This window comes from Phasianus colchicus, chromosome Z (genome assembly GCF_987193195.1).
Source record: "Phasianus colchicus chromosome Z, bPhaCol1.hap1.1, whole genome shotgun sequence".
Taxonomy (NCBI): domain Eukaryota; kingdom Metazoa; phylum Chordata; class Aves; order Galliformes; family Phasianidae; genus Phasianus; species Phasianus colchicus.
In genome coordinates this window covers 14156291-14170223 of record NC_143476.1, presented here as the reverse complement: position 1 = coordinate 14170223, position 13933 = coordinate 14156291, and the positions used below count along the sequence as shown (strand labels likewise).

Genomic DNA, 13933 nt, shown 5'->3' with positions numbered 1-13933 from the left:
ACAGGTTTTGGATTTATAGCTTGCTACAGGCTACTGAAGATGCTTATGTTCTTCAGTTTCTATAAATCTTTCTGTGTGAACTTGTTCATCCAGATGGAGACTCAGTAATGGTACTGATACTGCAACCTGCAGAGTGGAGTTGTAGATTACTTTCTTAAAGATTACCTGTGAACTTTTGTTATAATTTCACAGAGATCCACATATATTCATGATTTTTAAGAGTGAAGAAACTTTTTATTTATAGCTAGAAGATAATACTTTCTCAGCACCAACCCTCAAGTACCACATTTATTTCTCTAGCTTTGTTATTCTTGGCAGCAACTGAAACCCACAAGAACTTCATCTTCATAATCTGCAGCTTTCACTTCCCTGCAGCAATTCTGAGTACTTAACAAGTACATTTCTAAACCAGACATAGAAAGATGTATTTACGATAAAAAGAAATTGCCAAAGGAATTCTGAAAGCTAAGCAAGCTATCACTTTCTTTCTTTCCCCAGTTCCGTCACAGTATGATGAATCACAAATCAAGTTATCTTTTATTCTCTTGGAAAAGCTTCCAACCAAATCCGTGTTTAATGTCATAGGCAGTGTTTCAGCTGGGTTTTCTCAAGAGAGTAGCTCTATTTCATGAAACAATTACATTCAAATTTGCTTGGTGACCTAAAAGTCCTCAACTGGATTTCAAGCTTGTAAACACAGTGGGAAGAAAATGATTCCTGAGAAATGAGAACGGAGTCAAGCTGGGGATAAATACTCTAAATAGTGATCTCAGCCACAAATCCTGTTTCAGGAGCAGAGAGAATGCAGGCAAGGTGGTGATCCAGACTGACAAGACATGAAACTGCAGTACTGGTTTATTAAGTCTAGCACAAGCATGTTAATCAAAGTCAGTGAAAGAAAAAAGGAGTTGCTGGACTGAAGTGATAAAATCAGATACAAAATCTGATTTGCTAAAACAATCTGCAAGAGGCAAAATTTCATTGTAGGGAGCACGGTCACAAAAAGGTAGAGAGTGCTGTGCTCACTTACACTGAAGCAAAAAGCTGTGTAACAGTGAGGGAGAAAATCAGTATCATATAGGAATAAACAGAAAGAGTATGTGCCAGCAGTAAGTCCTTTCATTCTGTTTGAATTCTAGGAAGCTGTGGGGACTGCACTGGGATCTGAATGCTAACTGCATTGCAACTCTTTTCAGGTTAAAGGTAAGGATCACCCCCAGACTGTCTGATTTTCCACTACATTCACATCAGTGCATATAAAAGCAGTTAAGCAAGATAAGAGCTATGCCTGAATCATAGAAACATAATCGTTAAAAGGTTGGAAAAGACCACTAAGATCATCTGGTCCAACCATTCACCTACCACCAGTTAAACTGTTTTTGGATATTGTGTTTTAGGAAAGCCTCAGTCAGTGTCTTGCTAGTTCATACTTGCCTTCTGCAACACTTTTTGAACAAACAGTTTAGTGATACATTCTGATGGGGGGACATAGCTCTGGTCTTTGGCACTATGTCTGACATTTTCCTTAACTTGCTAGCAGTACCTTACTCCCCTCCCATATACTTACTCTACCAAGCTTTCTCCCTGCTCTGATCCAAAGGATCACTGCATTTTCTGTTGTACGTGGCCCAAATCTTGGTCTTCAGCAAAGTACGTATTTCTGTGTAGATGTTCACTGTTCCAATTGGTCTTTTCCATGGAAAGGATGACTAGGTTCAAGTGAAAACAGATTGTTGTAAAGTTTTTTTCTATGCCGTATTTTGGCCCATGGAAAGGATGGAATAATGCTGCTCCACTGCCACACTTGTGCTGCTTTTGAGTTGTGTCAGGGAAGATATGCTGCCACAGTGAGACCCGGTGTGAAGGGCTCTTGCCAGTGCAGTGGCTGTTTCCTGAATGCAGTCCCTGTAAAGATGGGAAACAGATCTGACTGTCAATTCTTTTTCTGCTATTTTGTAACTGCTGGAACTTTTACTATTTGATGCAGGTGCTCTTACTAAAACCTCTGTCAGTTGCCATCCCTAGGGAAGTGGTGATACTTGGCTGAGTGTAGAAAAGGGAAACCTCAGATAGAGAAAGTGAGAAGCCTGGGGCAGGGAGCAGGGGGAGCACCCACCATAGATTTTCCTGCTGGAACCAGCAGGGAAAGGCTCCATGCACTTCTTTTTCTGCTCCCTCTTTGCTGAGTGGGAGGCAGAACACTTCTCCCCAGACATCCCCTGGTGCCTTCTGACGTGTCCTGTGCGGCACCTCTGAAGCACACAGCAGTCCCTGCAGATGAGAGAGCTGTCCTTCCATGCTTTCCTGGGGACGTTCGAGCAGATTGCATTCTTCAGGGTGGTTACTTTTTGTCCTAATTACCAAGAACAGCTTTACAAGGTTACTCAAACAGTGGTCTATCCAGAGGAAATTGTGTAACTTGTGACCTGATGGCACTGTGTCTGACTCAGATGGGTTTTGAACGTTCAGATCTGGTGTTATTGGCTTTTGTTGTCCAATACAGTTTCTTTTCAACATGGCAGAGTGTTGAAATATTTCTTCAGTACACTGCATCTTTAACATCACACAGGCAAACAAGAGCCTCACAAGCTCCTCCCTTCAAATTCATGACAATTATTTAAATACCACAAGAAACATCACAAGAAGGATTGTATTTTTCTTTCTTTTTTTTTTTTTTTAATATATATATTTTTTCTCTGTTTACAGCCTTTAAATTTGTGGCTATGGTGGGTTGACTCCAAGTGGCAGCAAAGTCCCCACTCAGTTTCTCACTCCTTACCTGCAGTACTTGGGAGAAAAAATTGGAAGAGCAAGAGTAAGAACAGGTTATGGTTCAAGACAAAGACAATGTCTGTGTCCCCAGCTTTTGTGGTTGAGCATGACGTCATATGATATGGAATTTTGTTCAGCTGGAGTCAGCTGTCCCTCCCAGTTTCTTTTGCAGCCACAGCATCCTCACTGGCAGGGCAGTATGGGAAGCTGAAAGTCCATGACTTGGTGTATGCACTGCTCAGCAGCAGTCAAAACACTGCTGTGCTATCAACATTATTTTCATCCCAAATTCAGAACACAGAACCACCCCAACTGCTATAATAACTCTGTGCTACCTGAGACCAGGACACTTCCCAACCCCTTCCCTTCTCTCCAGCCTACTTTCAGTGGGGCCAGAAAGGGAAAAAAAGACAAGGCCTATATACCGTGCAAGCGCTGCTCAGCAAAAGCTGGAACACCAGTTTGTTATCACCACTCTCTTGGCCACCAATCTAAAGTAAAGCCCCAGAGGAGCTATTACGAACGCCAGCGTAGCTGGACTCAGTTCAGTCTCTGCCCCTTTTTCCATGCCATTTACATCATGGTCAGTAATGCCCCACTATCTAATGCCTCTTTGTCAGCCACACCTCTCAACCTCACCTTCAGCACATCTACCCATTCCCTGTGTAACATCTCTAAAATGTACAGCAAATATCCACCAGGTTCATTCAACTCTGCCTGTCCATGCCCACCCCTGGGCCTTCCCTTGCCCAAGCCCAGGCCCCCACACCATCCTGGGGCTGCTGGTCCCTTTCCCAGCAAGACAACAGCAGGCTGGGCTTCGGCCCTTCACAGCCCTGCCAGGTCAGCCCTTTCCCCAGCTGAGCCCACCTGTGGCCCAAACCCACCCCAACCTGTGTGCCTGTCCCCCCCCAAGGAGACTCCACACCCAAGGTCTGCACCACTGTCCCTGACCGCCTTCCTGTGCTTGGGAACACAGGATGGGATCAGGTTGCCAGGGCCTGCCCTGAACTCCCCATGGGGACCCCCAACACTCTTGTCTTACAGGGTGCCCCTGGCCCATCTTCCCATGCTGTGTCACTGAGTGGCAGAGAACTCTTCCATCCTTTTAAAAAAATTGTTGTTGTTTTCAGCTTTTGTTTGTTTCTTACTTTCTGCATCCAAGCTGTGTTTCTTGCCCAAGCGTGAACCTTAGAGATGAATCTTTCAGAACAACAGAACATAAAACCATACTTCACAGCAAAATCGTGTTTACACTTGTGAATATGTTGACAAAAAGGCCAACTTTCAAGAAAGAAAGAAATTCAAGGGAACACAAGAGACACAGGAATAGTCTGTAGGCAGAAATATGGCCTGCCTTACGTATGAATGGGAAAATACTTCTTCTAATGTAATATGTAAATAATTATAGATGACGACCCCTAAGAAATATCTTACGAACAGTTGCTTTTCCCAACACCTTCTATTTGGTTTGGTTCAGGTTGTTGTTTTTTATTCAGTTTTTGTGTCTCCTGGGCTGGATCTTATTGCCTTCTCTGGGCTGAACAGTTGAAACCTATCATTAAAATATTCCTTCTGCTAGATCTTTGAGAGCGAGCACTCAACCTCTGCAAATCCCCATTAGTTCTGTATTTTAAGTTGCTGTGGAAGTTTGTTCTGCCGTGTCACATGCACAGTGTGCAAAGTGCAGTGTGAAGGGTCAGGCTGTGTCAGGTGGAATTCCCAGTCCGAACTGAACGTTGCTCAATTTTCCCACTGCCCAGAAGCATTTTGAGAAATGACCTTTCAGTCATGCCTTTAAGCAGGAATCTTCAGACTGTCCGACTTGATCCACCAGCCCTCACAACATGGGTATATGAAAGTTGGGGCCAGGACTTTATTCCAGACTACAGGATATTTTAGTACTGCTCATCAAAGCCCCTGGTTACTCTTACCAGTGTAGTGCACTCCATGTTCTTAGAGAACATACTTCTAAACAACTTAGCTGGCCTTTCAGCATGTTCTGCTTCTCACCTGAGTTAACCATTAAAGAAGGCTGAACAAAGGACATTATTTTCCTACTGATGGCAAACAAATCCAAAGAGAATGATACGGTAGAATTGACAAAGCAGCATGAAATAGAAAGAAGGAGAGCTCTGACACTGATGACTCAAAGCCAGCAAATACTCCAAATTTCAAAGCCAGCGTAATTTGAAAACTGTGATGAAATCATAGGAGTATGTTTAGCAAAAAACACTGTGATTACCTCTTTCTTGACAGTCTGCTGCTTCATGGATACTTGATTGATATTATGTGCATTCATAGCAGTACATAGTTTGAGCAAATGAGTTTCAAAGTACAAAGCTAAATGTTTTCATAATTCAGTATTTTAGGATGAACATAGTGCAGGTGTGACCTAGAAAATCAGTTCTCTAGAAACATAGTCCATTTCTTTTGTTACATTTTGGCTTATTGAAGGATACAGGTAAGATTGCATGTTACAGTTGTCACTGAAGCACATATTTTACATAAAATATGAAAGAGGGGAAGGTTGAGCTCATCACAGCACCAGTACTTTTTGTGAGAGCACTTATATAGTGTATGTTAGCCTCCAGAACTGCTGGATGTTCTTTCCCCAGGTCAGGAGGTAGTGCTTAAAATGGAGATTGCTTATGTTACCTGAAAGCAAGTAAACTGTGTTACAAATACTGATGAAATGATTTAATCTTCTTCATTCATACAAATACAATTAAACCACTTTTCTCCACTCTTCCCTCTAATCCTCACATTGACACAGAGTCAGTGGGACACTTGTTATTCTGGGGTTTGCTATCTGATAGAACAAAAAAATAAAGGACTTATTCATTACAGAATGGTTTATGGTCAGTGAAGCTCTGACTACCTGTTCTCTTTAGCTGTACTGTATTCTCATGTCAGGAATGAGAAAATACAAATTTGTCCATTTCATCTCTCTTTTGGGAACAAAAAAAGTTGTAGCAATTTTTGTTTGGACACGTGCTAATATTTCTTCCTGATTTAGGACAGAATGGTTTGGAAATGGCTTTAACAGAGTGCTTTGGAAACTGTTCCCAGCTAATGGGAATTAGCTATTAAGTAGCCAGATCTAGCTGAAGGAGGATGGCTTTGGTAACCTGTGTAGAGCAACATGCTGGTTTTGCTTTGCAGTATAATTAGTCTCTGGATGAGACTAATTTTATGAACTTTTTTAAATTTTAAATGTAAAATATATGTGTGGTTTATGAAAACCAAGCATCTGCCACAGAGACACTAAAATATGTACCCTAAAATATCTGCTGCTAATACACTGCTAAGTACATTAAACAAATTAACAACGATCCAAACGGACATTTTAACACTGAAATTATGGTTACCTGTCACTTAACTCATGTATCTTCCTGTTAATTATACTCCTGATATACAGACCTTACTTGCTTTAAAAATATATCTTCCATGTTTCTGAATCATCTTTTCGTCTACTGACCACAAGACTTGCTTCACTCCCAGGATGAGCAGATCTCATACATCTTTCTTCTCAATTCTTTTCTTCTTAATTTCTTCTTAATTTCCTCCTTAATTCTATAGGATTGCTTCCTCTTTATCATTGCTCAGTGATGTCTACCCTAGAAAAACAGAAGACCAGTTTGTCACCTGTCAGATGCTGGCAGAATAAGAGACACTGATTGATGGAACGATGACTTGAATCTCCCCACATATGCCCAAACTGCCTTAAATATTCTTTTGGCCGTGGTATTTACAACAAAAAAATGCTGGAATATGGCAATAAAGGAAATGAATATGAAGGGCAGACTGACTTTTCTGCTGGTGGTTTTCGCTACACAAAAACTTAACTCCCAGGCGGTGACACCTTGTACTAATGAGAAGCACCGTTATCCAGGGTCTTTCCTAACAGCACATGAAGCTTACTTGAAGTTTCAGCTTTCTCTCCCCTACTAATTGAAACTAACTAAGTTTTTTTCTAGTTGAAACTAGAAAACACAACTAATGCATTTGATAATTAAATTGCCAAGTTACTTCATGGGAAACCGCTCACACCACTTCAGCTTGTGTTCAAATCAGCAACCGGCTGGAGAAACGTGGTGTCTTTTCATCATTCTGTTGTCAAAGGGCAAGCTTGGAAAACAAACTGAAACATGCATGCTGGCTTTCTGTCACTGAATAGGCGGTAGCAAAAAGTGAATGCTGACACGGACTTAAAGATTGGAGATCTTGAAAGTGAGGGAGGCAAGTTTTCCTAAGATTTCATTAGAACTCTCTGATAAGGTAAGGCAAGGCTGCACTTACAGGCACTGAAATTGTTGAGAACAGAAATAATTTCTGTTGAGAGTCAGAGTTGTAGTTCATGGGAGGAACTACTCTTAAAATCACCTCATCTGAATGCAGTTTGATAGCTGGATAAGCTAATGGTGTGAATTAAGTTTCTGTCTGTACATTCCCTTTTATTTATTTGTTGATTTGTTTAGTTTGCTTTCCAGGGAGGAAGAGGCAGTAGGACAAGACCAGCTGTTTTAACATCAGGCTGTGAAAAACAGCCACCAAATTATTGCACTAAATTATTCATCTTGTCCAATCAGCAGCACTGTGGAACCACCTTCAGTGAGAAAATAGAGATTCGTAAATACAGAACATTTCACAAGGATTAGATTAAGAAATCTTTGAAAATAATTTGTTTCAGCTTCATTTAGAATAAAAAATGTGTGCATTTCTTATGCTGCATGTTGGTGGTAAACTTGAGACACACACAGAATGAACATACTTCTACATGTATAATAAGCCATGGTGCAAATGAGAAATCTTTTTTAAAAGAAATAGGTTGTTTTTCACTGAGGGCATTCTGAGTCTTCATGCTGGAAAACTATGGCTCTCATTTCAGTACGATTTTAATTGCAAAGTCTCCTTCAGCAGAAAAACAATGAACTGCTGGACAGGTAGTTGAAGGTACGTGATTAATGGAGTTGTTACCTGGAAAGGGAAATATTCGGCCACAGTAGAAGTCCAGCCTGTTTCTGTTTGCATATTTGGCAGCCTTAAAAAAAAGACATTAACCAGTACTGCTGTGTCAGTGGGGTTATGTGATATTGTGTGGGGACACCAGTGGTTCTTCCCTATATGATATTCTAAGGTTAAAAAGGAGAGGGAGAGAAAAAAAAAAAAAGAAAATAAAAAGAAATCAAAATCAAAACCAAGTTGTTCATTTTTGCTGTTGTTTCTTTTAGTGCATAAATTAAAACATAGTTTTATGATGCTTTAAGACATGCGACCTTTGTCTGTGAATAAAATGTATCAGAGAATCATAGAATCACAGAATAGCCTGGGTTGAAAGGAACAGTGATCACACAGTTTCAACGCCCCTGCTGTGTGCAGGGCACCAAGCACTCAACCAGGCTGCCCAGAGCCACATCCAGCCTGGCCTCGAATACCTCCAGGGATGGGCATCCACAGCCTCCTTACTCTTCTCCAGTGTGAGAAATGCTATTGCTGGGCTACCTTTGAGTTTGTTCTGTGTCCTCACGATGTTCTAGTGAGGCCAAACATCTGCCAACCTGTCTAATTAAGCGTGGCTGACAGCTGCTTTTGCTTCTGGAAGTCTGTAAACCCACTGAATCTAACTAGGAGCACAGCGTAGTTGTGAGAGATGTGTGAACTTGCAGCCTAATTCCACCCTTAGCTGTGCAGCCCATCTGCCACTGCTGAGAGTGGCTTCTATTACTGTTGGTTCACCTTTCATGCTGTTGCCAAAATAATGCAAATTATTGTGTGAATATTTCCAGATTTGCTGCCAAGATAAGCAGAGCTAGCAGATAAATACCTCTTTGGCATCTGAGTTGCCAAGAGACATTGCTGAGCTTTGAACGAGCGTCAGCCACTCAGTGAGGAACCACCCACAGCTCCAACATGGACCAGATTCTCTCAGTGGTACTCATGTCTGACTGCACAACTGAGGAGCCTCCAAATTTAAGGCGTCTGCAGCAACTACATTTGAGTGTCTAAATGTAAGTGTCTGAATCTAGAGCTGAGCTACACAGCTTCTGGTCTGAAAGACTGTTAAAATTAAAGCCTGCCACCAAGCACTGTCTGCCAACATATTATGACACATTTTGTCATACATGCTAGGGATGTGAGGAATTTAAGGGGGAAAAAGAGACGTGTAGATGTGTCCTAGTTTCATGAGAGACACATGCTCTTAGACTGCTGAGGTAAACTTTTACAGTTCATAACTCAACTAGTTTTTCAATTCTGAAGGCCATTCAGACTTTCAGACCCTTCAGTAAGGGTGATGGAGCACTGGAGCAGGTTGCCCAGAGAGGCTGTGGGGTCTCCTTCTCTGGAGACATTACTCAAAACCTGCCTGGATGCGTTCCTGAGTGACCTAATCTAGGAGTTCTGCTAAGGCAGGGGATTGCACTAGATGAGCTTCCCAGGTTCCTTCAGCTATAAAGAGGAAGACTGCTAAAAAAGTACCCTTTTCACATCTCAGCCAGGATTCTCGCATTTATTTATTTTTAATAAATGATACAATCTTCTCTTTCTTCTCTTCTCTTCTCTTCTCTTCTCTTCTCTTCTCTTCTCTTCTCTTCTCTTCTCTTCTCTTCTCTTCTCTTCTCTTCTCTTCTCTTCTCTTCTCTTCTTTCTCCTCTCTTCTCCTCTCTTCTCTTTCTTTCTCCTCTCTTCTCCTCTCTTCTCCTTTCCCCTCCTTCCCTTTTTCCTTCCCTTTTCCTTCCCTTTCTCCTTCCATTTTCCCTTCCCTTTTTCTTCTACTCCTCTCATTTTAATTTTTTTTTTCATTCCCTTTTTCCTTCCCTCTCTGTTTCCTCCTCATCCCCTCTCCTTTCCCTTTTCCCTCCTCTCCCTTCTCCTCCCCTTTTCTCTTTTCATTTTCTTTCCTCTCCTCTGCTCCCCTCCCCACTCCTCCCCTCCCCACTCCTCCCCTCCCTTCTCTTCTCCTCCCTTCTCTTCTCCTCCCTTCTCTTCTCCTCCCTTCTCCTCCCTTCTCCTCCCTTCTCCTCCCTTCTCCTCCCTTCTCCTCCCTTCTCTTCTCCTCCCTTCTCCTCCCTTCTCCTCCCTTCTCTTCTCCTCCCTTCTCTTCTCCTCCCTTCTCTTCTCTTCTCTTCTCTTCTCTTCTCTTCTCTTCTCTTCTCTTCTCTTCTCTTCTCTTCTCTTCTCTTCTCTTCTCTTCTCTTCTCTTCTCTTCTCTTCTCTTCTCTTCTCTTCTCTTCTTCTCTTCTCTTCTCTTCTCCTCCTCTTTTTCTCTTCTCTCCTCCTTTCCCCTCCTTCCCTTTTTCCTTCCCTTTTTCCTTCCCTTTTTCCTCTCCTCTCCTCTCCTCTTCTCTTTTCTCTTCTCTCCTCCTTTCCCCTCCTTCTTTTTCCTTCCCTTTTTCCTTCCCTTTTTCCTCTCCTCTCCTCTCCTCTCCTCTCCTCTCCTCTCCTCTCCTCTCCTCTCCTCTCCTCTCCTCTCCTCTCCTCTCCTCTCCTCTCCTCTCCTCTCCTCTCCTCTCCTCTCCTCTCCTCTCCTCTCCATTTTAAATTTCTCTTTTTCATTCCCTTTTTCTTCCCCCCCCCTTTCCTCTCATTCCTCCTCATTCCCTCTCCTTCCCCTTTTCCCTCCTCTCCCTTCTACTCCCCTTCTCTCCTTCTTCTCTTTTTTTCTTTTTTCTCTTCTTTCATTTTCTCTTTTTCCTTTCGTTTCCTTTTCTTTTTCTTCCTTTTTCTTCTACTGGCTCCACCGTTGAAGGCAGAACTCTCTTATTCTCTTCCACGTCTCACTAGAAAATGGAGAGTCTCAAGTTGTGACTGAGTAATTTCCACCTCACACAGACTTTGAGAGGAAAAAAGAGAAGCTGCCTCCTCCCTGGATCCCTCTGGCAGAGGCAAGCTACAACAACAGCAAAGGCAGGAGTGCCAGTACCTGTCTGTGTGTCCAGGCGGCCGGGAGAAGTTGTTCATCACGGCCTCAGTGTGACAGCGGGTGAGGATGACCACCGCCTGGCACAGGAAGGGCACGAACGTGCTCTGCTGCGTAGATGACGCGCAGCTGCGCAGGATGTAGAGGATGGGTGGCACCTGGAAGAAGAAGGGGAGAAGGAATGACTTGCTGCATCCTGGACTCTGCAGGGCCTAACCATGGACATTCAGCGCGTGAGCAGTGCCTGCTCCCTTGACATGCTGCCAGCGCCTAAGCCTAAATTTCAAACCAGCCCCCCTGTCCAAGCCCTGGCTCTGCGCTCAGGCTGTGCTGCTTTAGTACCAGAGGCAGACGGCACAGGGCATGGTGCAACAGCCAGAAACAAACCAAGACACGTGGAAGAAAGTCTCTTACGTTCCAACAGATGTCCTTCCCGTGCATCTGCAGAAAGGTGGTCACCCACTTCCCAGCAGCACGCACGCGCACTCCTGTGGCTTTCCGGATGGTCTCCTTGGTGGCCATCATGAAGTCGACGGTGCGTTCGACGGGGAAGTTTCTGCACACGATCTGCAGAGAGATGAGAAGCAGGAGAGATCCCATCACTGCTCTGCGCAGCTCTTCAGAGCACAAAGCAGGCTGGAGGGCATTCTTAGCTCAGTGGCTTGCCGGCCATTCACAACGCTCCTGCTGTCCGTACCCTGCTATTTACACGGAAGGCGGCTGAGCCTTCGCTCAGCTTCTGCACCCATGGTGTCTGCTGACATGCAAAGCCTACCTCCCAGCAGCCACAGTCACACATGCACGCAAGTGCACACACACACACACACGCACACACACACACGCACATCATGGAGTCAGCCCCTTGCACTGCGTGCCTGAAGGCCAGCCATAGCTCAGAGCCTCCTGCTGCTTGCTGAGAACAGCGGTCTCAGGGCGACAGCTCATTTTGGAAACGGTGTGAAAGGCTGGGAGCAGCACAGAGTCGTGCAGAAGCCTCTGCACAGAGATCCCACCACCCCTTTCTGGGTCCACTTACCATGGCCATTTTGGACGTGGTCTGGAGCTGAGAGACAGTGCTGCAGGCATGCAGTCCCTCAGACAGGCTCCCGATGTCTCCTGGCTCCCTGTTGGCTGCTTTGGCTGGAAAGAGCCCAGGGAGAAAAGGGAAGTCATGCTTCTGGAAATGGAACCGCTCTCCATGGGGCAGAGACAGAGGACAGGGTGAGGACGAGAAGAGAGCTGTGCACGGTGCCTCTCCCTCCTGTAAACAGGGCCCAGCCCGTGGGGCTCTGGCAGTGCCACGGAGGAGGGCAGAGGGCTGGTGCAACCTGCTCTGCTCACCTTGGATTCGGAGAAGGGAGCTCAGACACGTGGCAGCCAACTGGCGGGATGCGGGCATGGGGTCGCACGTCAGAGGCGCCAGCAATCCCACCAGGGAGCCAAAGTGCTCGCAGGCATCTGCTCTCTGCAGGGGTGAGAGGCAGGAAGAAAGCTGTAGGCAGCCCCGGCTCTCCCTGGCTTCTCCGCCTGTGCCTTCCTCACGCCGTGGCACAGCATGCACAGCTGGGCGGAGCTCGCCTTCCAGCTCAGGGGCTCTGGGGAGGGAGCAGGGGGCATGCGGTGGGGCTCTTTACTCACTCGAAGCTCTTCGCAAACAGCCAGCAGCTGGGAGCAGGTCTGCAGGGCCCTCTTGCGCTCCCACACGTTCTCTGAGACCATGCATTTCTGCAGGACCTGGGGTAGAGCATCTGTCTCACTGAGGACGTCTTTGCTTTCCCTCCTGCCGCCCCTCTCCCTGTCCCTCCTTCCCCAGCACTTTCCCCCAAGGCTGCCCTGTGGCTCCACGTGGCCTCCAGCCTCACTGAGCACCGGCACTGCTGCCCCCGCTCTCTGCAGTCATCCTGCCTGCCAACCCGGGAGCTTTTCCTCGGCTGTGGCCTGCCAGGGGCTGGCTCCTGCCTTTCCCCTGCAGGGCCCATCGCTCTGCCCATTTCTGAGCTCGCAGTGAGCTGGCACGTCAGCAGGAGATTGCTCCCCTCTGATCACCCTCTCAGTCCCCAGATCTGCCCCCACTGCCGACAGGCACCATGCTTTCTCCCTTGCCCCACACATACTCACATGCACTATGTTCTGAAAGAAGCTGCCGCTGGGCTCTGTCTGGAGCAGAACCGCCATGAGCCGGCCCAGAGCTTTCAGGGACGTTTGCTGAAGCTGAAAGCAGGAGAGGGCAGTGAGGTTTAGCATCACGGCTGCTGCCAGAGCATAGGCTGTGTGTGCTGAGGTCGGGTTTGACCGAGAGGTGGCCGGGAAAGTTACGGCAGGTTACCTGCAGGTACTGCGCTGCGTGCTGTGACTTCCTGATCTTCAGCATCATCTCTGCTGAAGGGTGCGTCACGATGTTCTTGCAGCACAGGACCAACATCTCCCGCATGTCCTTGCTTTCGAAACAGGGCTTCAGCTTGCTGACAGGAGGAAGAAAGGAAGAGAAATCAGAAAGGGCCTTTAGCAGTGCTCTCCAGACTGGTTCAGACAGCATCTGACTTTCTCCTAATCGACAGCTACCAAGCCAATACCCCCAGCTCCTGCTGCTGAGCACTGTCTTCAGTTCCAGCAGCGCCCACCTCCTCCCCGGCAGCACTGAACCACCTCCCGCTCTGAAGGGAAGGAAACCCCAACTCTCCCTTCTCTTCCCTGCCAGGGGACAGGAGCACCAGGGCCTTTCTCCCTGCCCAGAACCTCAGCTCTGCTGGGCACAACAGCCCAGCCTTCACTCCTATAGATGCGGCTCCTCGCCCCCTACCCCCTCCAGGCCTTCAGGAGCTACCCAAAATGGGGACCTTACCTCAACTGCTCCAGGGCCAGGACCACCTTGAGGGGCACTGGGGAGACAGGGATGCCCGAATAATATTTCTTCAGCAGGTCCTGCAAGTCCCAGAGAGACACTGTCAAGGTGGGCAGGGGGCACACGAGAGCTGTTCCACCCAGTCCCGAGACTGGCATAACGGCCACACACCAGCCCCATCACTCCCATGTTTCCCCATGGAAGCACTGCAGGATGCAGCAGCTCAACAGCTGGTGCACCTAGCCCGCTGCCCAGCAGCTGCCTCCAGCACCCAAAGTCCCCACCAGCTGGAGACGTGTGGCTGATGGAGACCTGTATGCCCCCAGGGAAGTGGGCCGCGTGGCACAGCCCAGAACTCTGCAGGCAGCCCTGCCTCTAGGCACTCACCATCAGGATCT

The 13933-nt window shown here is 46.4% G+C and overlaps 1 protein-coding gene and 1 long non-coding RNA gene across 2 annotated transcripts; both read right to left on the bottom strand.

The window, feature by feature from the left end:
- Positions 1–951: 951 nt before the first annotated feature.
- Positions 952–12415, bottom strand: LOC149912624 (maestro heat-like repeat-containing protein family member 2B). Its single transcript, XM_090131860.1, has 6 exons — positions 12332–12415; positions 12035–12158; positions 11730–11833; positions 11108–11260; positions 10697–10851; positions 952–961 (listed from the first exon to the last, which is right to left on the bottom strand). The coding sequence occupies exons 1-6, from the start codon at positions 12410–12412 to the stop codon at positions 952–954; spliced, it is 627 nt and encodes a 208-aa protein (XP_089987986.1). The 5' UTR covers positions 12413–12415.
- Positions 12416–12831: 416 nt separating this feature from the next.
- On the bottom strand, positions 12832–13608 carry LOC149912623 (uncharacterized). The gene is made up of 3 exons (XR_016461429.1): positions 13536–13608; positions 13020–13155; positions 12832–12904 (listed from the first exon to the last, which is right to left on the bottom strand). It is a non-coding gene; the product is annotated as an uncharacterized LOC149912623 (long non-coding RNA).
- Between the last annotated feature and the right edge of the window lie 325 nt (positions 13609–13933).

Excerpts from the sequence above, each read along its gene's own strand:
- LOC149912624 (XM_090131860.1), bottom strand. The coding sequence starts at position 12,412 with ATGGTCTCAGAGAACGTGTGGGAGCGCAAGAGGGCCCTGCAGACCTGC. Across the intron at positions 11,834-12,034 it reads CTCCCTTCTCCGAATCCAAG|CCAAAGCAGCCAACAGGGAG; the intron begins GTGAGCAGAGCA and ends GGCTCTTTCCAG. Across the intron at positions 10,852-11,107 it reads GGAAGGACATCTGTTGGAAC|GTGCCACCCATCCTCTACAT; the intron begins GTAAGAGACTTT and ends TTCTTCTTCCAG.